The sequence below is a fragment of the Coloeus monedula genome, assembly GCF_965178545.1.
Source record: "Coloeus monedula genome assembly, chromosome: 15".
Taxonomy (NCBI): domain Eukaryota; kingdom Metazoa; phylum Chordata; class Aves; order Passeriformes; family Corvidae; genus Coloeus; species Coloeus monedula.
Genome location: NC_138795.1, coordinates 17,785,558 through 17,809,490, shown reverse-complemented (window position 1 = coordinate 17,809,490; position 23,933 = coordinate 17,785,558). Strand labels below are relative to the sequence as shown.

General features: G+C 61.1%; 4 protein-coding genes across 5 annotated transcripts; 1 reads left to right on the top strand and 3 right to left on the bottom strand.

The window, feature by feature from the left end:
• The first annotated feature begins 992 nt into the window (after positions 1 to 992).
• Positions 993 to 9,546, top strand: PAIP2 (poly(A) binding protein interacting protein 2). Of its 2 annotated transcripts, none has more exons than XM_082291136.1 (4): positions 993 to 1,126; positions 4,665 to 4,830; positions 7,061 to 7,240; positions 8,432 to 9,546. In XM_082291136.1, exons 2-4 carry the CDS (start codon positions 4,693 to 4,695, stop codon positions 8,495 to 8,497), a joined length of 384 nt encoding a protein of 127 aa, XP_082147262.1. In that variant the 5' UTR covers positions 993 to 1,126; positions 4,665 to 4,692; the 3' UTR covers positions 8,498 to 9,546. The 2 variants fall into 2 exon arrangements, with proteins under 2 accessions (XP_082147262.1, XP_082147263.1); XM_082291137.1 differs by having other exon boundaries at positions 1,018 to 1,126; positions 4,671 to 4,830.
• Positions 9,547 to 11,778: 2,232 nt separating this feature from the next.
• SLC23A1 (solute carrier family 23 member 1) lies at positions 11,779 to 15,624 on the bottom strand (the record flags this gene model as incomplete). The annotated part of the gene is made up of 15 exons (XM_082291235.1): positions 11,779 to 12,026; positions 12,145 to 12,240; positions 12,387 to 12,530; positions 12,740 to 12,869; positions 12,946 to 13,051; positions 13,147 to 13,294; positions 13,471 to 13,627; positions 13,731 to 13,851; positions 13,952 to 14,133; positions 14,218 to 14,285; positions 14,362 to 14,450; positions 14,525 to 14,682; positions 14,772 to 14,876; positions 15,064 to 15,135; positions 15,589 to 15,624. 15 exons carry the CDS (start codon positions 15,622 to 15,624, stop codon positions 11,779 to 11,781), a joined length of 1,860 nt encoding a protein of 619 aa, XP_082147361.1.
• Positions 15,625 to 16,051: 427 nt separating this feature from the next.
• On the bottom strand, positions 16,052 to 17,153 carry MZB1 (marginal zone B and B1 cell specific protein; the record flags this gene model as incomplete). The annotated part of the gene is made up of 4 exons (XM_082291722.1): positions 16,052 to 16,226; positions 16,305 to 16,409; positions 16,570 to 16,676; positions 16,962 to 17,153. The coding sequence occupies 4 exons, from the start codon at positions 17,151 to 17,153 to the stop codon at positions 16,052 to 16,054; spliced, it is 579 nt and encodes a 192-aa protein (XP_082147848.1).
• Positions 17,154 to 17,732: 579 nt separating this feature from the next.
• On the bottom strand, positions 17,733 to 22,624 carry PROB1 (proline rich basic protein 1). The gene has a single exon (XM_082291135.1). It carries the CDS (start codon positions 22,528 to 22,530, stop codon positions 18,085 to 18,087), a length of 4,446 nt encoding a protein of 1,481 aa, XP_082147261.1. The 5' UTR covers positions 22,531 to 22,624; the 3' UTR covers positions 17,733 to 18,084.
• Positions 22,625 to 23,933: the final 1,309 nt, after the last annotated feature.

The window sequence follows — 23,933 nt, the reverse complement described above, 5'->3', positions numbered from 1 at the left end:
AGGATCCTTCCCAGCTCAGAGCTGGGGCTGTGCTCACTGCTGGGGTGGAGCCTGACTCCCCTGCTCCGATCTGGGGACTCCTCACCAGCGGCCGAGCCCGGCCTCAGCCGGGACACCGAGCCCTGTCGAGCCACACGCTCGGCCCTTCGCGGGTTCAGCCGCCGGTGTGCCACGCCTGCTCCCCGCTGGCCCAAGGAGGGCTTGTGGCTCCAGATCCTGCTCCTGGCATGGAGCAAAGGGCTTTAACGCTGTCGGTGTCCGGTTTCTGTGCCTCTGGGAGGTTGTGAGTGGGAGCGGGGCTGGGCACAATGAGGGCACAGCGGCGCTCGGCTGTGGGCAGGAGAGGCGTTTCTACCTTCCCCTGAGGAAAGGGGAGGTGGAGCAAAAGGGAATAAAATGGCCCTTTGAACCCATTTTGTAAATGGGGCTGAAGCCTCGGCACGTACGCAGAAAAGAATATCGATTATGTCCCATTTCCTGATAGCCTTAAAAACGCACGAACCTCGTGCAGAAACACCAGTTTGTGAACAGGAATGTTGTTCGCCCAGTGTTTCGTTATCCTCTCCCTCAGCGAGGCGAGGGATCTGGGCCTCCCGGGTCAGCCGCTGTCCCGAGGGAGGCTGGGGGAGCCTCGGGGGTGCCCGGGAGCGAGGAGTGTTCGCAGCCCGCTCTCAGAGCCCCGGGGCCGTTCAGCGCTCCCTCTGTGGGCACCGCGACTGTTCGGCCCCTACCCCCTCCCCGCCGCTGCCACAAGATGGCGGCCGCCCCGCCGGACTGCGCTTCCCGGCGTGCCCCGCGCCGCCGCGCGAAATGGCTGCCAGGTGCCGTGCGAGACTACAGCTCCCGGCACGCCGCGCGCCGGGAGGAGGGGAAAAGACTACGCGTCCCAGCGTGCAGCGCGCCGCCCCCCCGCCGGTGCTGCGGCCTGGCGCGCGCCTGCCACGGCCGCTTCCGGGGGAGAGGGGGCGGGGCCGGCGGGCCCCGGCGTTGGCGGAAGTGACGTCAGGTCCGGCGGTGTGTGGCGGAGCGGGGCGGGCCGGGCCGAGCGCGGAGCGGAGCGGGGCCGGTGGGTCCGGTGGGGTCCGGGCGGGTCACGGCGGAGCGGCGGCTCCTCTGCGCACCGCAGGTGAGCGGCGGGGGGCGACCCCGGGCACGGACCGCCGCGGGGGGCTCGAGGGCGCCGCCCCCTCCCTTGAGGCGGTGCCGGGCCGCGGCCTCCACCCCCCGCGGCGGGGCCGCCCCTCGGTATTGTCTGCGGCGCCATCCGGGGCCTGCGGGGGCGGCTGGTGCCGAACAAAGCGGGGGCGGGGGGAGGCGGCCCCGCAGCGTTACCGCCCGCGCGGGGCCGGGGGGAGCGAGCGGCGCGGCCCGGGGTTATCGACAGCACCGGGCCCGGGGTTACCGACAGCACCGGGCCCGGGGTTACCGACAGCACCGGGCCCGGGGTTACCGACAGCACCGGCCCGCAGTTACCGACAACACCGGGCCCGGGGTTACCGACAGCACCGGGCCCGGGGTTACCGACAGCACCGGGCCCGGGGTTACCGACAACACCGGGCCCGGCGGCGGCTCCGCTGTTACCCAAACATGGTCCCGGCCGCGGGGTCCGGCCAGGGCCCGTCCCTGCCGCGGCGCTGCTCGCACAGCCCCCGCCTTAGCCCCTCGCCACGGAAGCGGCTGCGTTCGGTAACCTCCAGCGCAGCCCTTGGAAGCGTTTATATCAGATAGCGCTGGCGTCCCGCATGAATTTGATTAAGAAATCTGTTTATTAGGCGAGTATAATTATTAGACGGGTGTAATCAGCTCCGTTGATAAGAGCCGTGTGCTAATCTCGATAGATAAGGAGGAGCTGGCCTGGTGCTGCCGACTCGCAGGAGGAATCATCGGGTGATAAGTCACTGACTCCTGCACGAGCTGCTCTAAAACACCTTCCCTTAATCTTCAGCTCCCACCAAAACCATCGTGTATGGTTTTGGGTGCTTAAAGCAAATATCGTAATTTTTTAACTTAATTGTTCTCCTCATTCTTTTTCTGTCGTGGGTAAGGAGCTGGGGTTGATGCATGGAATTAGGCCTGACCTCACCTCCGGAGAAGGCAGTGGATAATCTTCTTTCGTGACTAGGTTTTAAATGCAGACTGTTCAGTCACAAAGCTCTGAATTTTAATGATGGTCGGTCAAGGGCTCTCCATGGCTGTAACTGCAGCAAAATTCAGGGAAATGGGTGAATTAATGGGCCTTAGTTATGTTCTGGAGTAACAAGCTTCACACTCCATACAGAAAACAACTCAGGGTTAACTGAAAGCATGTTCCTACAGGATTTTTAATTTCTGACTTCATTCCTAAGATAAAAATGCTTTTTTTTTTAAGTGCCTTTCCTTATGCACTTGCAGTGTGCTTGCTCCATCACCCCCACTCCGCACCACAATCCCAGAGGAGCTTGGGTCAGGCCCTCACAGTGTGTCACCGTGGCAGAATTCTCCCTGATTTCTGTTCCTTAGCACTGCCAATGTTATATTTCCTCTTCTAGTGTGAGGAGCTTTGAGCTCCTCTGCTTCCCACCTACTCCCAGATGGAAAAGGGGTTATTTTTATTCCCAGCAGCAGTGTAGCCTGGCACTGGGGCTTGTTTCCTGCAGCAGCCTGCTTAGATTGGGACATTTTGCAAGACTGAAGTGGCATTTGGCTCTCCCCCTCAGAATTCCCTGACTGAAAAGGTTGTATCCACTAGTGGTGAAACGAGACTGATCTCGTCCCCACATGTGAGCATGGAAACCTGGTCTGTGTCTTGAAGTGGAGAAATGGGAACGTTTATTTGTTCTGTTGGAAGCTGCAGAAAATGAAATCAGGAGTGCTGCAAGTGAGGGACTGGCCTGGGGCTTCCTCACCATTCCTGCAGGATCAGTGAATGTTGGCATGTTTCCCTGTGGGAAAAGCATGAACGGACTGAGGGCTTCATCAGATAAGCTTCAGATATTCAGGCTGATCCTGGGTCCTTCTGGAAGATCATCCCCATCATCCTTGGGCAGTGGTGGACAAAGCTGGTTTGGTCCAAGCTGGAGTTCTCTTCCCTCCTTCCTAAAGCTGGAGTTTCTGTCCAGTAGGAACGCTTCAGAAACGGGAAAGCCGGTCCATGATTCAACAAATTAACCTTCCAAGCTTTTACACAAACAAGTAGGGTTGGTTTGTTGGGTTTGGGTTGGTTTTTTAAATTGTTTTTACCTTTCTGAACTTGTCTGGTACGGTCACCTTGGTGCAGAAGCTGCCTGAGTTCCTTACTGCTGAGGCAGTTACCTTCAGGAGAATAGTAATAGCAAGACTAGCTCCGCAAAAGAGGAGGTGAAAATACATGGCAGTAAAAAGGAGGGGGGAAAAAAAGAAATTAGGCTTTTTAGGCTTTATTTCCTGTACTCCATCCCATGTGTTGGCTTGGGAGCAGCTGAAGTGGCTTTAAAGCAGTTTCAAGCTTGAATTGGGGTGTTAAAGGCAGCATCCTTTCCTGTTTTATGTAAATGCTGCCAGTAATCCTTAGCAAGTTTGTTTTGTAAGAACATCAAAAGGAGCCTGTTTTCCCGTGGTGGAACACACGGGATCTGCTCCCATTCGTGGCACTTCCCAGGGAGCTGCAGTGACTTCCGTGCTGGGGTTTGCCTTTGATTTCAAAACCTGGAACAGAGCAAGCCAGGCAGGTTCCGTCTTCTTTGTGCTTTCTTAATTGGCCACTTGGATGTGGCAGGTTTTTAGCTGGCATTATCAAGAGTTTAGAACCAAAACTTGCATTAATTCCCTAGATAACCGGACCAACTGGTTGTGCAAAGAGAAGATGTGAGGTGCTGGGTGATAAGCCCTTGTACTCTAATAACAACACGGCTGTATTTTGATACCCTCTTCTCTGAAGAAGTCACTCTTTGATATGCAGACAACAAGCTAAAGTGTTGTTTTGATAATAAAAATATTTTCACTCGCTGCTGCAACTTTCATTGTGAATTTTAACATGAGAAGAACATTCAAATTTGACTTGAGTCTTAGATTTTTTGGTCAGGTTTTTTTTAGGTCATTTTTTGGAAGATGTTGCCTCACCGTGCATACTGTTTAAAGAAAATTGATACTACCAGTGTTAGTATCCAACAAATACTCAGCTTTTTCAGTGTTGATCTGTGTACTCGAGCATGGTACAGGAAGGGTAGCAGTGTTGTCTCACCTCAGAACACACAGATTTCCAGGTGGCCCTGTGCAGGGTCAGTTCCTTGTGGTTTCTGCTCCCTGCAAGGTTTCCCAGGGGGAAAGGGCTGTGAAACCTGGCTCGTGCCGTGACACACAACACTTAAAAATGCTTCGGAAAACAAATTCTCCTTTTGAATGTTGCCTTAAAATTTTCCTACTGGCAAGTATGCGTGCTTCCTGTTTTTTCCTGTCACTTTCCATTGGCCGTGGTGCTTGGCTTTGGTGAGGTTCAGTTTGGGAAATTAATTTGTCCCTGGAATCCACACACAATGGGAACGGTGCTTCTGATGCTGTTCCTTGTTGTGATCTCAGAGCTCTGCTGCAGTCGGGGCAAGGCTGCCTTGGGCCTCCAAATGCAGGTGCAGCCTCCCTGCCCTTGGGCTGGGCTTGTGCAGAGGCAGGGAATGAGGAATGTGCGCGTCTGTAATCGCTGCCCTCCTCAGTTGCAGGTTTGGGATCGGAGTGGCAGCCATGAAGGACCCGAGTCGCAGCAGTACCAGCCCCAGCATCATCAGCGAGGATGTGATCATCAACGGGCACTCCCACGAGGATGACAACCCCTTTGCTGAGTACATGTGGATGGAGAACGAAGAGGAGTTCAACAGGCAGGCAAGTCATCCTCTGCTTTCAGTGTCTCCTCTGTGCTTTGTCACTTCCCAGCTGAAGGGACAGAGCTGGGGTCCGACACTGACAATCCTTTGGAGAAGGAGTTTTAGATGGGCTCTCTGGAGGGATCCCGGGGAACAGACGGGTCTCCCTTTCTCTGGCAGTAAATGCTCCTCTTCTGTAGTCCTGGTGGAAAATACAGGAAGTGCAGCACGTTCTAATGCATCCATTAATTCCCTACTTCTGCAGGTGGGAGGGGAGAAAAGAGAGTTGACAGATGTGCGTGGCACTTGGGAAGGGCTGGCCCGGGAGGTATTCGTGTGCGGACATGCCGAGTGTCCTGGCGCTGAGCTGCGGAATTCCAGGTGCACGCCTGCCTTGGGAACAGCACTGCTGCTCCACTGGGTGACAGAGCTGCCGGGTAACAGGCCCACTCATTTTAATACTTGAGTCTTACAGCTCCCTTCTCCATCGGGTGGGAAGGAAGCCTTACCTTCCTGTGCCACCTTGCATCTGTCACCCTTTTCTCTGCGGCTCCTGCGGAGGCTGGGAACAGCCCACCTCTTTCCACACTCCTTTCCCATTCCCAGCTTGCTCTGTGCACTCCACAGCTGCTGCCTGTGCTCCAGCAGCTGTGGCTGTGCCAGAGGCTGAGCCACCAGCATCGTATCCACAGGGTGCCAGCAGCACTGAGCTCATTCCGAGTCAGGTTTGCTCACGGAACCTCAGTTCTCTCGTGCATTGTTTCCTGTTTGGTGACTCTTTCCCTCTGGGAGCTGTACCACAGTTAGCATACAGGGGGTGTAGTTCTCTGGGAAGGAGCTGAGAGTTGTTCCATGATTTTTCAGGCACAGATGCCATTGTCAGAGCAGAGGAAAGGTGGGAGTGTGAGGGGAGAAGGGTCGTGCTCAAACACCTGAGGCAGCCTGGTCACCTGCTGCTGCAGACACAGCCCTCTGGGAGCTTGAGCAAGTCAAACTGGAGCTGCAAAATACAAATGGGCAATCCTAATTTCCAGCTCTTTGGGGAATTAAATGTTATTTAGTACTCCCAGAGCTGCCATGGAGGCACATGTAGGGGCACAGGCCTGTAGCCAAGCCCCTGGAGCCAGGCAAGCCCTGTGTAACAGGAGCCTGTGGCTGTATGCCCCTGGCAGGAGGGAGGCAGTGCCTCCTGGAGGTGCCATCCAGGCTGGAGTGCTGCTCTGGGATAGCACTGAGTCAGCGTTGGTGCTTCTGGAGTGCCTGGGCGGTGGCTCAGAGCACATGGGGATGAGTCTCTGTTCCCCAGAGCACCAGGTGAGCTGGTGGGTGTGTTTTGCCCCAAGGGCAAGGACCAGGTTGCACAGCAGTTCTGATATGTGGTGTTAATGTTTTTGATTCGGTGTTTGTGGTAACTGAGTTTCCACTCCAGGATTGAGGAGGTGTTTGATTTCAGAGCAAAGGATAGATGGGAAAACTTGTTCGAGCTTCCACTGAGTGAACTTCTAAATCTGTCCTGAATCATTTTTCCATTCCCTTGTGTCTGGGCAAGTCATTCACACCAGCTTCTGTTTCCCTGCTTTCCACTCTTAAACACTCTGATGCAGGACATGGAAAATTTGTAGGATGAACTCCCTCCAAAGCTTGTTTACTGAACAACCAAGGAAAACTGCTTTAATCTCTGCACTGCGTGTCAGTTCTGCATGGGTTGGTTTGTCCTGCTCCCAGGACAGCGGGGCTGCATTCCTGACAGCTGCTGGGAGCCCGTGGGGTTCCCGAGGAGAGCCGCAGTGGGGGAGCACACACTGGCAGCCAGGGAGAGGCCGCTTGTTCCGGGTGACAGGCCGTGGTTATTCTTTCCCCAGGAGTCCCGTAGGACACTTTCCTGGGGAGTGTTTCCTGGCTGTGTGTGTTGGCACAGCTCCCTTCCTCATGCTTGCAGCAAGCTCAGTCCAGACTAGTTGGTACAGCTGCAATTTTTGCTTGGGACCAACATTTTCCTTCTCCTTTAGGTCATACCAAGCTACAAACAAAACAGCTGGGGCTGGTGGGGTTCTCCTGCCATTCCCTTTCAGCTGCTGCCCCAATCCCTGAGACAAAGCACTGATGTCCTTCCTGCTGCATGGATGTGGTGCTGGGCTGGGGTGCTGTGGGATAGCTGGGAAGGTCAGCTGGGTGCACACACCTGGGAGTGAAAAGCCCACGAGCTCACAATAGATTTGTTGCTGAAGCAGTTTCTTTTCATTGCACAGATCGAAGAGGAGTTGTGGGAAGAAGAATTTATTGAGCGCTGTTTCCAGGAGATGCTGGAAGAAGAGGAGGAGCATGAATGGTTTATTCCAGCCCGTGATCTCCCACAAACAATGGATCAAATCCAGGACCAGTTCAATGACCTTGTTATCAGTGACAGCTCATCGCTGGAGGATCTGGTGGTAAGTTCAGCTTCTCATCCTAAATCTAAAGCTTGAGTCTTTGTCCAAGGCTGGGGCTTGTTGCTGCTAATGGTGAGAGAAAATCCTTTCCAGTAGGAAGGAGCCTGTTAAACTCTGCCTGCCTGGGCAGGGTGGGTGGGAAGGGATGTGTCCTCGTGGGATGTGACCTATTTGGTGGGTTTCTTCATACCCACATGGAGCCTTTCCCAGTGCATGGCACATGTTCAAGAGTGGGTGGGATGTTACGAAAGAAGGGCATTGAGTGGAGCTGGGGCTGCAAAAGGGTCACTGGGCATCTGCCAGCACTGACACGTTGGGCTGGTCTGAGCCCTGTCCCAAGGTCTGGTTGGGATTGGGAGAGCCACAGCAGATCCCTGTAGCAATTCTAGGGAAGGGGAAAGCGGCCAAACTGTGATTATTTCCCTCTTTTTGCCATCTGACTTTTGTTCAGAGCTCAGCTCAAAGGAAAGGGCAGAGTGTGCTTATTTTCCCTCACAGAATCCAAAGTTCCTCGTACAGAGCACAGACCCCACACCATCCTATCACATAACTGCTCTGAGATTCAGAGGCAGACCCTGACTTTTCCAAGCTGAAGCAGCTGCAGGCAGCAGTTTCAGACTCAATGACGATCAGAAAAGCCTAATCCTCCATTTCTTGGTGATAAAGAGCTCCTTTTGAAGGTGCTGGTTCCCATGTCTAACTGCAGGACACTGAGCAGCAGCAGTTTGCAAAGGGGGAGGACAGGGGAGTCACAGACAGAATGTGAAAAATCAGTACAGTGCTCACACTCATGAAATTCCCAGAAGTGGCTGAAGTTCCTGGAACAAGTCACCTCTTGCTTAAATAAGCAAAATTTAAAAACCTCATGGCACGTTTTAACAGCTCAACTTGAGAAAAGGCCATTTCAGCATGAGGAGAAGCTGCCGTGTTTGCTGCATGCCTGTGGTTTGCTGCTTGTTCCCTGAGCCCTCATCCAACTGAAACTTCAGGTGGAGCTAAGCAAGGTTGGGTAATTCAGGGAGTAGCACAGAGGAATGGGCTTTTCTAGGGATTACAGACCACTGATAAATGTAAGCAGCCTATTGTACACCTGATTGTTACTCTAAATCCATAAACCTTTGCCTCTAATTGTCTTCAGCTTGAAAATGGAAGCTGAAAAAATGATTCACCTCGATTTCTGTTCTTCCTCAGGTCAAGAGTAATCTGAATCCAAACGCAAAGGAGTTTGTTCCTGGGGTGAAGTACTTAAACATTTGAGTAGACTGGGCCCTCTTTTGGTGGATGTAGCACAATTTCCACACTGTGAAGCCAGTATTAGAAGATTTAATTGTAAAAGCTCTCTCTTCTTGTCACTGTGTTACACTTATGCATTGCCAAAGTTTTGTTAGTCTTGCATGCTCAATAAAAGTGCTGAGACTGTTATTAAGTAAATCTGTCAAAAGTTTAATGGAAACATAATTGGGCCCTGGCTCTGTGTGAAGGAGGCAGTGAGGTAAGAAGCACCAGTCAAGTTGAGACAAAGTACCACGTTAATAAAACCTTCTGCAGACTCTGCTTTTTAAACAGGACTTGGAATTTGCGGTGAATGGTCTGTTTTTAACTAAAGATGTGTTAACTGGTGCTAGCTTGCACCTGATAATGCCTTAACTTCCAAGTGAAAGTGAAGAGATCTGATTGTTATGCAAATTTGCTAACTTTCCTTTGAGGTATCAATGTTGTTACTAATGTTAATTTCCCCCCTTACAAAACATCATGATCCTGGGAATCGGCGTGAGCTTAACCCGAATCATACAGACCTGTACAGAGTCGTAGATCTCAGCTACTGAGCTAACATCCAAGCGATTGGGAGGAAGCAGTTCCCCATCCTTTGCAGTGTGTGATCATGTTAGAAACCTTCCCCTTCCCGTGCTGTTTGAGGAGATGTGAGATCCATCGCAGTTTCTTCCAGGAACGGGCGCCGTACATAGCACTGCCTATGTAACTCTTAGCATCCCACTTTCCATAGCTGGATTTAACCAGGCAACCCCCAGCATTAGTGATTTGAGTGGTGCTTTTCCCTTGCTTTGTTTAATCATCACTACACAATAGTCTACAGCACAACAACTTTTTGGTTTCTTTTGGTTTTTGGTTGTTCTTTTTTTTTTTTCTTTTAATAAAGCTAGAACAGTTTTGGCTTCTTAAACTTCATATTTGGGTAGGTTAAGCTGCCATACGTGTTCAGTGTGAATAGTGTTTAAGTTGAAAATATTGTAAAAAAATTATATTTTTTCAAAAATATTTAAAAAAATAAATAATAGTAGAACTGATGTGGTGGCTGTCTCATAACTGGGCATCTCGCACGGGAACTCACTTGGCAGCGTGTGGAGGACAGGGCTGGCACTGTGGATGCCAGCCTGGAAGGCTGTGGAACCCAATGGCCCAGGATCCTGGCTGTGGCTGGACCCTTCATGGAACCAGAGACTGCTTTGGGTTGGAAGAGACTTCAGCGGTCCAATTCTATGGCCAGGGACACCTTCCGCTGTCTCAGGCTGCTCCAAGCCCTGTCCAGCCTGGCCTCAGACACTTCCAGGGACGGGAATTTATTCCTCTCCTCCCACTCCATGCTCTCCCTTCGTTCTCCCTGTGGCTGTTCCCAGCCTGGCCCTGCTGGCAGCCCTGGGAGCAGCTGATGGCACTACAAAGCTGCTGCCACAGCCTTTCCAGGCCCATCCACTCTTTCTTCATGGAATGTCCTGAGTTGGACCCACCAGCATCGAGCCCGACCCCTGGCCCCGCTCAGGACAGCCTGGCCTCGCTGTTAAAATCTGGTTAAAGCGAAGGGGAGCAGCCGGAGCTGCGGCTCTGCAGGACGGGCGGGGTGAGGCGGGGCCTTCCCGCAGCGGCAGAACCACCTCGCTGCAGCCGCGCCCCTGCGGGAGCACCAACCCCTTCTGCTGTTGCTCTGCAAAATGCTCATGCAGCTACCCGGGGCTCGGTGCTGGGCGCTGGCCTTCCGAGACCTGCCAACACTAGTCCAGGATTTCCACTGGCCTGGGGAGAGTTTAGGCTCGAGCACCTAAAGAAAGAGGTCAGCAAATAACACACAGCTGATTTTTATCTGCAGTGCGAGTTCCACCAGCGAGTCCTGCGTGGCTGCAGTTTGTCCGTGAGCTTTGGCCTGGCCACCGTCACCTCGGGGTGGTGGCAACTGAGTGCAGCAGCCAGGAGCCAGCGTGTGGAGCAGCCAGCCTGGCCATGGGCTGCTCTCCTGGTGTTGGGTTTATCCCTCTCCTGCATCCTGTAGCACTGGGATGTTCACTGGGGAGGAGCTGCCGCTGTCCGTGGCAGCCCCTGCCCCTCTGGCTTTGGGGTGTGACTGCAGCAGAGGTGGTGGCACCCGGTGCTGAGCAGCACCTGCACAGCACCCAGGCCTCCTCTCACTCCTGCTCCAGCCCCAGCAGCTGGGCTGGGAGGACAAGGAAATGGGAGGGGACACAGCTGGCCGGAGAGCTGTCACACACTGCAACACCGTGCTCGCCACCAGCACCAGGACAGCAGCAGGAGAGAGGCCTCAGAGCCTGGCTGGTGCTCGTGGGAGGTGGGAGTGGTTGTATTTGCATCCCTCGGGGTTTATTTTAGGTTGGGATTATTTTTTCCCTTCATCTTCACTTTTAACAGATTTTCTCACTTCTCTCCCAGCTCAGGCTGGGGAGTGAGTGTGTGGCAGTGCCACCATGGGCTGTCACGGGGTTGTGCAGTGTTGCCTCAGCTCAACGTTGGTGCTAAATCCAGGCCCAGGACTGGCTTGACCCCACTGCGTTGGGGGTCAGCCCCCTCTGTGCCTGCATCTGGGAACACCCCAGCAGCATGAGGTGCTGTCACCAGCACGGCCGGGACAGAGCCAGCGCTCCAGAGCTCCCAGAGCAGGAAGGGTTTGCCAAGGGCTTGTGCTGAGCTGCCTCTCCTACAGCCCTGGGTCCAGGCAGAGCGCACCTGGAAGAAATCCAGCGTGTCTCCGTGTCTGGCAGCCCAGGAGGAGTACGGTCAAAGGTGCTGACGCCTTTGTGGTGCTCAAAGGGCGAGGGAACGGTGCAGGAGGCAGCAGAGATGCTGGCAGGGCACGTGCGCTTGAATACGTTATCATTTTTAATGTATAGTCTTAAATTAAGCATCCTAACGCTGGTCTGGACGCTGCCCCACGCAGAGCCCGTGCCAGCCGCTGGGTCACCCTGCCGGAGCCGAGGGCAGGTGAAAATCCGTGGCCCCGGCTGGGAGCTGGTGGCCCCGGGGCTCCGATGTGGCTGACGGGCTTCAGCCAGCGCTGGACGAGTCTCAGCCAGCCAAAGCTTCAGGTGGAGCACGGCCCGGGGTGGCGGTCCCCAGGCTGTACCCCGGAGCTCGGGATGTCCCCCAAGAGAAACGTTGTGTTTCTCTAGCCCTGCGTTCCAGAAGCCTTGGCTTTGGCCTTGGCCGGTGCTACCGAACCCCGACAGCCCCCCGGGAGCTCGGCTCGGCTCCTCCGGCGCTGGGGCGGGACCCTCCCGGGACCCTCCCCTGGCTCAGACCTTGGTGCACACCGAGCCCCCGTCTGCGCCGGCCGGCCCCTCCGCGGCCGCCGTGCTCCGGCCGCTCGCCCGGGCCCTGAACCCGGTGAACACCGGGCAGATGGGCACCTTCCTGAGCCAGCGGCTCCTCCGCACCGCGCCCATCCCGAAGGGAAAGTCGTAGCTCCTCAGGCTGGCGCTGCTCGTGCTGTCCGAGTGCGCTCCTGCCTTCCACTGCACGAGCCCTCGCTCCTCCTGCGTCCCTGCGGGGATGTCCAGTGTCACCCCCCCGACCCCGCCATCCCCTCTGCCGGCTCTAAATCAACAGGAATCTGCCCCAGCCCCGCGGCTTCCCCTCCCCGGCCCCTGTGCTGCAGCTACCCGGGATGGTGTTGTCCAGGACGAAGGCAATGGTCCCCCCGACGAACATCTCCGTGGTCAGCAGCACCGTCAGGATCTGGTCCAGCTCGGGGACACCTGCGACAGCGTAGGACGGAGCCGGGGGTGCTGTGAGGAGCGGGATTTCCCAGCTGCTGCCCCGGGGCGGACGAGCGCCGGGAGATCGATCTGCCCTCCTCTCTCCCCAAACTCCCAAAATCGCGGCTTTCCGTGGCGGGCGGTACCTGTGTTAATGGCCCCGGGGTGGGAATCCAGGTAATTCGGCAGCGTCAGCCCGAAAAACATGGCAAAGCCCAGCACGAAGAGGTTTCGGGAGGAGTTCATGTCGACGAACTGCAGGTTGGAGAGGCCGACGGCCGTGATCATTCCTGCCGGCAGAGACGCGGCGATGCAGGCGGAGGTGCCCGCGCTGGCCGGGCATCGGGGGCTGCCCCAGCCGCGCTGAGCGTGCGAGGAGGCAGCCCCGGCTTCCCCCAGACCCGCCCTGCATCCCTTGGGCTCATCAGCCCCCGAGGCTGCGGGGACGTGGCCCAGCGCTGCCGAGAGCAGCGCTCCGGGTCTGGGGGGGGACAGTTACCGAATAAGGTGCAGAACATCCCGCCGAGGACGGGGTCGGGCAGGGAGGCGAAGAGCGCCGTGAACTTGCCGATGGTGCCCAGCACGAGCATGATGCCGGCGCCGTACTGGATCACCCTCCTGCTCCCCACCTGCACAGAGACACCGGCAGCAGGTGACGGTGCCTGCGCCCCCCGGCCGAGCCGGGACCCTCCCCGGCCCCGGTACCTTGGTGATGCCCAGGACGCCGATGTTGGGGCTGGAGGACGTGGAGCCGTTGCCGGTTCCCAACAGCCCCGCGATGATGCAGGAGATGCCCTCGGTGAAAATGCCCCTGGGGAACAACACGGTCCCAATCCCACGCTCCTGCAGCATCCCTGACCGGTTTCCAGGGATGCCGCGGTGCGAGTGGGGAACAGCTGGCTGTACCTGTTGATGGCGTGCACAGGGGGCGGGGGCGCTCCTGCCAGCCGGGCACAGGAGTAATAGTCCCCGATGGACTCGATGATGCCCGCCAGTGTGGCACTGAACATGCCCAGCACGGCTGCTGAGGTCACCGTGGGCAACCCCCACTGGCCTGCCCGGGGGGCAGAGCAGATCAGGACTGGGGACACCCCAGGACCCCCCACCCGGTGCTCACCGGTGCCACTTTGGGCCCTCCCGGGTGCTCCCGTGCCCCGCCGATGCTGCACCATCAGCAAGGCAAAGGGGTATCGGGGGGCCCAGAGCGCCGCGGGGCTGCCAGGCACTCACAGGGGTAGGGGACGCGGAACCAGGGTGCCACGGACAGGATCTCGCCCCGGGCGTCCGTCCTGGCCTTGTACCCGTACTCCCCGGGCTGGCTGGGGAAGACTCCGGTGCGGGTCAGCACGTAACAGATGAGCCACACCACCATGATGGCCAGGATGATCTGCGGGGCACACACCGGGGTGTTCCCGCATCGCTCCCGAGCCCACGTGCGGATAAAGGGGGGAACTCGGGGCCGCCCCAGCATGCTCTCAGCCAGTCCCTACCGGGAACATCTTGAAGATCTGGATGCGGAGCAGGACAAAGCCGTGGCCCCGCCGGTAGCCGGGCAGGCAGATGGCGACCTGCCGCAGGTACTGGGCAAACAGGACGATCAGGAAGATGGTTCTGGGGGGAGAGAGAGATGGGATCCCTCGTGCCCCTGACATCCTCCTGGCTCCATGTTGGACCAGCCTGCCCCCCTGTGCCCCGTGTCCCCATGCCATACAGCACAGAGATGCCCCAGTGGGAGCCAGCCCGGTCTCCAGCCGCCTGGAAGACGGAGAGTCCGATGAGGGACACTGTGGGGGTGACGGTCAGCGGCCCGATGTAGCTGAGCAGTGCCCCGGGGAGCCCCAGCAGCCCGATGACCACTTCCACCAGGCTGGACACTATGATGGCCCCCTGGATCTGCAGGGCATGGAGAGGTGCAGGAGAGGGCGTCAGCAGCCTGCCGGGGAGTCTGGGTGCCCCGGGGGTGGCGGCAGGATGTACCTCTCGCATGCGGGGCTGCCAGATGTGGGACGTGTTGAGGGGCAGTGACCAGTTGCCATAGATCTGCTCTGGGGATGAAGGGGGGTGAGGTGGTCCCGGGGGGCGCCGAGAGGCTAGACACCCCCTGCACCCCCCTGCCCTCACCTTCAGATGGGCATCGCCACTTCTCCAGGGCCAGGATGGACTTGGCGGGGACAAGGAAGGCCAGCGCGCTCGCCTGGAAGAGGGGCAGCCTGGGGGGACGAGAGGGATGCCTGCGCCCGGGCCCGGGGCTGGGCAGGGGGTCCCGCCGGGGCCGCGGCCCTACCTGATGCCCACGGTGGTCTGGATGAGGGTGGTGATGCCCACGCAGGTGAAGATGGTGCCGATGAGGTAGCTGACGGTGAGCTGGTCCTTGCCCACGCACAGGCTCTCGGCCAGCAGGAAGGGGACGGCGATGGTGCCGCTGAAGCAGGTCAGGTAGTGCTGGGGGGCGAGGGGGGCTCAGCCGGGCTGGGGGATGCCCCACACCGCGGGGAGCGGGGACTTGGGGTCTGGCGCTTCCCAGGCTGTACCTGGAAGCCGAGCAGGATGCAGAGGTACCAGGGGGGCACGTCCTCGATCTTGTAGAGCATGTCCATCTCTGGCCGGGGGGGCCTGGTGCCCGCCCCGTGGTCCTGCTGTGTGGGGGCACAGCTCAGCCTGTCTCACTGGGGCTGTGTGCAAGGACGGGCACCCCACCCTGCCTCCTGGCAGCCCCTGTGCCCTCAGGGCTGGGAGGGGTCCCGGCTGGCCGGTCTCCATCCGCGGGTGCGTTACCGATGGATTTGGGGTGCGGCGCTGCCCGCGGGGTGCCCCGGTACTCACCCTGCCCGCCGCAGGCAGCTCCTTCCCAGGGGTCTGCGGGGAGCCAGCGGGGGCCAGAGCCACGTTCCCATTCTGGCAGTGAGAACGAGGTGGGAGCTGGGTCAGTGTGGACCCAGGTGTCCCACAGGAAAGGGGCTGGGCTCTGCCCTGGGCGACGCGGGTGACACCGGGCCATGGCTCAGCATGTGTGTCCGGTCAGTCCCACCCGGTGCCAGCTCTGACCCCAGGAGGCGTCTGGGCTCCCAAACCCACTGGTCCCTATGTGGTAGTTTGTTCCTGGAAAGTGTGGAGAGAGATCCCCACTGCAGGTGCTGGGAACGGTGGCACAGCCAGTCCCAGCCGCAGCATTCCAGCGTGTTCCCTTTGTCCCGGCAGTCACCGCAGCCCCCAGACTACCAGCATCTGGGCATCCTGACTCTGAGCTTGCCATCGCTGGGGCCAGCGTCCCTGCTCACCGCCTCCCTCCCCACCGCTCTGGGATGACACCGAGGAAGGGATGGGGACAGGGACGGCGCCTGCATTCACCTGGGGCTGAGCCAGGTCTCCTGAGCGGGTCCCCATGTTCCGGCGACGCGTCCCTGGCGGCGATGTCCCTGCCCGGGGGCGTTTTATGGCCGTGGGAAGGACTTTAGTCACCGGCCGGGCGGTGGCGGAGGCCGGGGCGGCGGGCGGGAGGGCGGCCATTGGCTGGGGGTTGTGAAACCAGGGAGCGCAGCCCCGGCACGGATCAGCCATTAACTCCTTTAATTGGGGCTGCAGCCGCCCGGAGCAGCGCCGTGGTGAAACATTAGAGCCCGTGGGTTACAGAGTAATTCCCCGTTCGCCCGGACGCGCTGCCGGCACGGGCGTCGAGCGACAGCGGCGACATCGGTGACATCGGTGACAGGCGACACCGGGAAGGCGCCCACCTCCCGGCACGTGTCGGCTCCCGCTGAGGACGAAGTCGGCTCCGAAGGTCGCCGGGGCATTAAGCATTAACCGCGCCGGGCTACAGCTCGTTCTGCAGCGCCTTGGGGGGGTCCGGGCGGTCCTTGCGGCCCGCACAGGGTCCCTTGTCCCCGTGGCACAGCAGCTGCCGCAGCACGGCCGGGCCCCGCCGGTGCGCCTCGTAGATCTGCGCCTCGCCCCGCTCGCCCACGTAGCCGTGGCACAGCTTGGAGAGCCTGCGAGGAGCCGCGGTGGTCACCTGGCGGCGAGGGGACAGTGCCCGGACCTCCTGCACCGCCAGACCCCCGACTCACCTGCTCGGCCATGGGCCCCCAGACACCATCACGCTCAGGGGCTGCTGCCTGGGCAGCCCTGGCCCCGACAGCCGCTTCTCCCCGTCCAGCTCCAGCACCCCGTAACTGCGGGGAGAGGGGAGGTTGGAGGGAAAATGGTCGCTGGGCACTCCCCTCCCCTATCCCTGGGGACAGCCCCGGGGGCACTCTGATCCCTGGGGCACCGCCATCCTTGGGGACATTCTGACCCCTGGGGACACCCCCATCTCAGGGACACGCCGCTCACCTCTCCCAGTCCTGTGAGCAGCTCCTCTCCAGCACCTCTATGTAGTCCGACTCCCTCAGCGCCTTCTTGCCCACCTTCCCCTCTGCCTTGCTCAGCTGCTCCTCAATCTGGGGTGAAAAAAGGCGGAATCCGGGCAGTGAGGGTGGCAGCCTGCCCACGACCCTGCTCCCGAGCGGGGCTGGGGTCTGCACAGCCTTCCATGCGGCCCTGCAGCAGAAGCACAACTGCATGGGTTAGAGGGTCCATGAGGAGCCCAAAAGGCTTTTAAAGTTGCCAATAAGGAATATCCATCAGTGGGGTGCCCCAAGGGAGCCGGCAGCATCTCCCCAGGCTGAAACATCCCCACAAGGGTTCTCACTCCGCTTTTGGGGCGCCGTGTCCTCGGTCCCCACCTGGAAGGCGATGGCGTGGCAGGCGTCGCAGCGCAGAGATTCGGGCATGTGGGGCGAGAGCCGCTCCTCGAGGCTGAGCTGGGGCGCAGGGACCGAGCGGGACGGGGTGGCGGGGGAGTCCCCACACATGTCCTGGGTCCCTGTCCCCCCCAGCAGGCTCAGCACCAGCCACGCTGCCAGCGCTGGCCGCATCGTGCCGCGCTTAGAAAGTGCGGGGCGCAGGCGCAGGGTGGCTATAAACCCCTCGGGGCGGGCTATAAACCCCCCGGGGCGGGCGAGCGAGCGGCGCTGAGGCGCGGCCAGCACACACCTGCATCCGGTTGGGGCGGCCCGTCCGTCCCGGGTGTCACGGCAGGAAGGGGGGGGTGTGGGGTGTCCCCGACCGAGTGCCCCCCTCTCCGGGAGGTTTTTGCTGTAACTCAGTCTTGTAATGCCTGATCCTTTCTCCTCAGCCTAAATCCTTCCTGGGATGGTGTGGATCTACGGGGGCTGGGGCTCCGGGCTGGGATTTGAGGTTCATATCTAGGGTTTGAGGCTCGTGGCTGTGGTTTGGGGCTTAGGGCTGGGGTTTGGGGTTCAGGGCTCACTGAGGACTGCAGAGTCCCTTCCTGCTCACAGGGACTGGGATTTATCTGGTGGACACTCGAAGAGAGACGGACTGCAGGTTCTAAGTGCCTCAGCTCCTCGCCCCCCTTTACAGACCACACAAGCACAGGATGAATAAGCAGATTTAAAGCTGTTTCAGCATTTTTATTACTCTTTTGGGGTGTCTGTGCTGCAGCTGTGGCTGGGGGGAGGCTGGGGGTGCCCAGGCCATCACCCCCCTGTGCCAACCAGCCAGAGTTATCCTTGAGATGGGACTGGCAGGACAGGGGAAAGCGGGGCCTGTGTGGTCCCTTTGCAGGCCGGGGACCTCCATGCCCCCTCAGGGCTGCCAGGAGCTCACACTGGAAAAGACCCTTTTTGTCCCTGTTTCCATGAGAAGCCAGTGAGGTCCAGCCAGTGCCCGCTACCCCTCGGCGCTTTGCCAGCTCAGCCGTGGGCAAGGGGACTCTCATCAGGTGATGCTGACTTCGGGCTAAAGCCCGGCCATGGGAAGGGACATCCGCGCGGCTCCATCCCGTCACATCCGGAGCAGTGACCCCTTCTCGGGCGCGGCAGGGCTGGCGCGGGCCGGGGGCTGCTCGGGGCCGGGGCTGGCCCGCATCCCCGTGGGGATGTAGTACAGGCTCTCCAGGTAGCCACAGTCGGGACCCCCGGCAGGGGACGGCCCCTCGCCCTTGGGAGCAGAGCCGGAGGTCCCGGGCACGCCGGGGTTGTCGGCAGCGGGCAGCTCGGGGTGCGGCGGCGAGGGCGCGGAGGGCGGCGGTGCCGGGAGCCCCGGGAAGCCGCCGTAGGGTGCCGTAGACCCCCATGGGCCGTAGACCCCCATGAGCAGGGGGTTGAAAGGTGCCTGGTAGAGCCCGGCGTGTGACGCCACCGGTGGTACCAGCATCTCCAGGTACTGCCCGGTTTCGGGGTCGTAGAGCGTTTTCATCTGGGGCTGCCGCGGCGGCTCCATGTAGTAGCACTTCCCGCTGCTGGGATCCACGAGCATCCTCCTCTGGGGGGGCAGGGAGGCGTAGAAGGGCTTGGGGGGGCTCTGCCTGCTCCTCCCACTCGGTGAGGGGCCATCGGTCCTCCTGAGGAAATGAGGAGCATCCTCGAGGCGGGGCGGGGCTGGGGGCTCCACAGCAGCTGGGCCCTCGGGGGGTCGGGGCAGGGGGGGCTCAGGGCTGGGCTTGCTCCAGGGCACTTCTCCACCAGGAAGGGGATAGGCACCACTTCCCAGGGGAGCGCTGGCTGCGCTGGGGACAAAGGGGGATCCAAAGAAAGAGCCAGACATGTTGGAGACTGATGGATGCCCAAGGGAAGTGGGGACTGGGTTGGTGACTAAGGGGGACCCAAAGGAGGAGCTGCCTGGGCTGGGGATCAAGGGGTTCCCAAAGGATGCACTGGATGCATTGGGGACCCAGGCATTCCCAAAAGATGCACTGGATTGATTTGGGACCAATGGAGACCCAAAGGATGCACTGGATGGATTGGGGATCAAGGGGTTCCCAAAGGATGCACTGGGCGGATTTGGGACCACTGGAGACCCAAAGGATGCACTGGATGGATTTGGGACCAAGGGGTTCCCAAAGGATGCACTGGGTGGATTGGGGACCACTGGAGACCCAAAGGATGCACTGGATGGATTTGGGACCAAGGGGTTCCCAAAGGATGCACTGGATGGATTGGGGACCAATGGAGACCCAAATGATGCACTGGGTGGATTGGGGACCAAAGGGGTCCCAAAGGATGCACTGGATGGATTGGGGACCAAAGGGGTCCCAAAGGATGCACTGGATGGACTGGGGACCAAAGGGGTCCCAAAGGATGCACTGGATGGATTGGGGACCAAAGGGGTCCCAAAGGATGCACTGGATGGATTGGGGACCAAAGGGGTCCCAAAGGATGTGCTGCACAGGTTGGGCACCAGAGGGGCCCCAAAGGACTTGTTGGGGTTGGAAACCAAGGGGGTCCCAAATGATGTGCTGGCCAGGCTGGAGGCTGATGGGAAGCCAAAGGATGAGTTGGTCACATTGGTGACCACGGAGGTCCCAAAGGATGCACTGGCTGGGTTGGGAGCTGAGGGAGTCCCAAAAGAGGCGCTGGCCAGGCTGGGGACAAAGGGAGTCCCAAAGGATGCACTGCCTGGGTTGGGGACCGAGGGCATCTTTGGCACCAGCGTGGATTTGGGGGCTCTCTCGGGGATTGCCAAGTAGCTGGAGTTCTCGGCCAGGGCAGCAGGCGGCAAGGGCTCCGTGGCCGCCGGCCACTGCGGCGAGTGCTCCCAGGCCTCCCTCCGCTCCGGCATCCGCGCGGGGGGACCTTCGCTGCCCTCCCCGGCTCGGATCGGGGCGGAGGGGCCGGGACCACCAGCAGACCCCCCGCTGGCTACCGACACCCGCGGGCCGCCGGGCTGCTCCTGCCTCGGCTCGCCGGCGCGGAGCTCTGCCGCGCCTCTCGCTGCCGGCTCCGCAGGCTGCGGGCGGGCGCTGCTGCCGGCCGGGGCTCCGGCTCGGGGGTCCCTGCTGTCCCCGCTGCTGTGCCGCTGCCCCAGCGACTCCGGCCCCTCGGCAGCGTGGAGCGCTCTGCTGCTGCCATGGCCACGCACCTCCTTCCCCTCCGTGGGGCTCGGCGGTGGCGGAGGCAGGAGAACGGTCTTCTCTGTCCGCAGCACCGCGCTGCTCTGGGCCGGGGAGCTCTCCCTGGCCACCGGCGACGGCCGGCCCACCAGGACGTGCAGATGGGTCTCCACGTGCGGCACCCCCGCGGCCACCGGCGCCCGTGGTGGCACCCGGAGCTCGCTCCGCTCCCGGCGCGGGGGCGATGCCGGCGGCTCCTCCGTGGGGGCCGCTCCCCTCCGCGTGGCCTGGACCCTCGTGATGTTGATGGGGGAGCTGTGGGAGGGCGCGGCCCGGCTGCCGGGGGGCTTTGCGGGCCCCTCGGCACACGCCGGGGGTGGGTCTCGGCCGGGGGCTGCCAGCACCTCCTCACCCACCGGCTCCGGAGCTGGCTCCCGACGGACCGAGGTGCAGTGGATGACCAGAGGGGTGGCCGGGGGCGGCTCCCCGCTGCTCGCCGGTGCCACGGTGCCGCGGGAGGTGCCGGCAGTCCCGAACTTGAGGCTGTAGCTGCTCTTCACCAGCTTGCGCACGTCCCGGGGCTGCGGGACGCGCCCCTTCCCCTTCTCTTCTGGCTTGGGGGGCGCGGCTGGCGGAGACCCCCGGGGTGCCGGGGTGCCGGGGCTGGGCGGCCGGCGGGGCACTGCTGGTGGCTTCTCTGGCTGGCTCTGCGGCAGCGTCCTCACCTCCTGCGCTCGGGAGGAGGCGAAGCGGCGGTGCGGCGGGGCGGCGGGGAGCACCCGGCTCTCGACCTTGAAGGGGAGGGTTTGGGAGTGGATGGGGCCGATGGCTCGCTCCTTCAAGCTGGGCCACGGCCTCGGCGCCCTCGTAAACCGGGGAGCGACATCCAGCACCTTCCCCACCCCAGGCTGGGCTTCGAACAAGGCGCGGGCTCGCTGGTAGCAGATACTCTCCGACGTGTGCTCCTCAGCGGCCGCGGGCAGCCAGCGGCCCCCCAGCACCTCCTGGTACTTCATCCTCTGGTTGAGCTCGTTGAACGTCTTCCTCAGGTTGCAGACAGTCTCCCTCGTCGCCTCGCTCAGCACCACGCCCTTGGTGGGATGGCTGGTGGTGGCGTTTCCCGCGGCCGCCGTGGCCACCGGCATCCCGCCGCCCCGCAGGTCCTCGGCCGAGAAGCTGCAGTCCGAGCGGGACAGCGAGCTGGACTTGCCCTCCAGACCATCCCCCAGCAGGTCGGTGCCGGCGGAGGACGGCCCCGAGGAGGTCGAGCTGCCCCGCAGCCCCTTCTGCTCCATCTTGATCCGCTGCTCATACTGCATCTTCTTGGCCAGGACGTTTTTCACCAGGCACGAGGCCGCCCGGGTCCTGTCGGTGCCGGCGTCCAGGGAGGCCGCCTTCATGAACTGCTGGTAGTTGAGCCTGAAGTCCTCGCCGATGGCTCTGCCCTTGCTGGGGGGCTCCTTCCTGGCCGGCGGCTGGGGTGCTGGGCCGTCCCCCCGGGGACCAAAGCCCGTCTCCTTCCTCTCCTTCCTCTTCAGCAGGATCTGGCGCTTGGGCACCGTCCTCTTCTTGCCGTGGCCCTTCCTGGCCTCTCCGCTCTCCAGCTCCACGTCCACGCACTCGAACTGTTCCTTGCCCAGCAGCTCCCCGTCCACGCCGGCGGGGAAGGGCCAGCCCACCCTGCCATGCAGAGCTGTCGCCGCGCCCCGGGGCTCCCCGGCGCCCGCCGGCCACCGCCGCGGCCGCCCGCCGTCCTCCGACAGCGAGTTGGAGAGGCTGGAGGAGGTGTGGGAGCTGCACATGTCGAGGCGAGCTCCGGGGAGCCCCGAGAGGCTGCGGAAAGCCCTGGCCGTCAGCGCCTGCACCTCGCCGTCCACCTCGTCCGAGTCGCTGGGAACCCCGCCGAGCATCGCCCCGGGCTGCCGGGGCACGGCCGGCTCCCCGCCGGCGGCCGCGGCCGGCACAGGCTGCCGGTCCCCACCGAGGGGACCCATCCTGCCCCCCTGGCCCGGCGCTGGGCTATTCTTAGCCGCGCTGGACAGCTGAGCCCGCTGCGGGCGGGCAAGGGGGCCGGGCGGCGGGGGGACGCCGGGGGCCCCCGCCGGAGCCCAGAGCCCCGGGGCAGCCCGGCCGGGCGATCCCTCCTCGTCCAGGAACTCCAGGCAGTCCTTGAAGGTCTCCGTGCCGTCCGAGCACAGGGCGGAGTGGTAGGAGGACACGGAGGAGCTCGACATGCTCTTGGTGGGGTCGTCGCGGGGGAGCCCCGGGAGGTGTCCGTCCTCCTCCTCCTCCTCCTCCGCGGACCGCCGGCCGTCCCCACCCGCGCGGGGACCCTCGCCACCGCGGCCGGGCGGCTCGGCGGGGGACAGCAGCACGGGGTCCCTCTTCCCGCGGGGCATCGTGGCAGGGGGGAGCCCGGGGGGTTCAGCCGGTGCCGGGGAGCCCTGCTCGGGGCCGGGGCCGCTCTGCCGGGGCCGCTGGCTCGACCTTCTGGCTCCCTCGCCGTCCCGGCGGCTGGAGCCGGCGGCGGCACAGAGCAAGCCCCGGATCACATGGACTCAGCGAGCGCCAGCCGGGGCAGCCGATGCCAAGCGCATTGCAGGGATGCCACCGCCGCCCCCAGCCTCGGGGACCTGCCGGGGGGCCGCCGGCTCATCCCTGCCCCCTCAGCCCGCCCCGCTCTCCCCAAACCGCAGGACAGGGCCCAGGTCATCCCCCGCACCCCATACACGTCCTGGGTGTGCAATCCCATGGAACGGCCTGGGCTGCCCCGGAGCTGGGGGAGCTGCAGATCCCTCTGGGAATGTCCCATCCCCGGTGCTGAGGGCACGGCAGGACCTCGAGCTGCTGCTCCATCCCCACCCATGGCTCCTTTCCCGGTGCCACAGCAATGGTGTGCCCATACTGGGCTTTCCCCAAAACCCACCCTATCCCAAGCAGGAGCTCCTCCCTTCCTAATCCAAGGGGTAAGGAGCAAACTCAAGGCTTGGGATCAACCCGGGCATGGAGCACCCCTGGGACTCACAGGAGCTGACCAGTGGACCGCTACCATGTGTCTTTTTTGGGGAGACTCCAAGCCAGTGGCTGGGGTGGCACAAGGGTCTCTGCAGCTTGCCCACCCCAACTGCTGCTGGTGCAGCCCAGTCCCAGCTTTTGGGGGAATCTTTGCCATGAAGCAGTAGCAGCAGGTGCTCCCCAGCACTGCCAGCCCCGGAGCAACCCGATGCCCAAGTCCTCTGGGTTCATGCAGGGACTAAATTTAAACCTTGGCAAGGAGGAGAGGAAAGCTTCCCGCAAAGCTGGGCTGGCACTTAACCCTTCACTGCTGAGCTGCGCTGGGCTTGCAGGTGGCATTTGTGCCCACAGGGACTGCAAGGGACCTGCCATGGGCAGTGCTCACTGCTATGGTGGCCTTGTGCAAGAAAGAGTGTGTATGTGGCATTTCAAATCCTAAAATCCCACCCTTTCTTCATGGAAAGGGTGGTCAGGCACTGGCACACACAGCCCAGCGCAGTGGTGGAATCACCATCCCTGGAGGAATTAAAAAAATGTGTAGATTGGGTGCTTGGGGTGACATGGACTAGGGGTAGCCTTGGCAGGACTGGGGGAACTGTTGGGCTCAATGATTTTAAAGGGCTTTTCCAACCTAAATGATTCTGTGCTCCTACAGAATATTAGTTCTGTATGCTGGCTCTGAGCCTGGAGTCCCTGCCTGATGCTGGATTTGCAGTGCCAGGGCAGCTCCCTGAGCTGACAGCCCTTGCTGCAGCCCGGCCCTGCTTCTCCGTGGAGCTCCAGGGTG

What these genes read in the sequence shown, in the direction of transcription:
- PAIP2 (XM_082291136.1), top strand. Translation starts at nt 4,693, where the DNA reads ATGAAGGACCCGAGTCGCAGCAGTACCAGCCCCAGCATCATCAGCGAG. An exon ending in AAGAGGAGTTCAACAGGCAG is followed by an intron (nt 4,831 to 7,060) that starts GCAAGTCATCCT and finishes TTCATTGCACAG; the next exon opens with ATCGAAGAGGAGTTGTGGGA. An exon ending in CATCGCTGGAGGATCTGGTG is followed by an intron (nt 7,241 to 8,431) that starts GTAAGTTCAGCT and finishes GTTCTTCCTCAG; the next exon opens with GTCAAGAGTAATCTGAATCC.
- PROB1 (XM_082291135.1), bottom strand. Translation starts at nt 22,530, where the DNA reads ATGCCCCGCGGGAAGAGGGACCCCGTGCTGCTGTCCCCCGCCGAGCCG.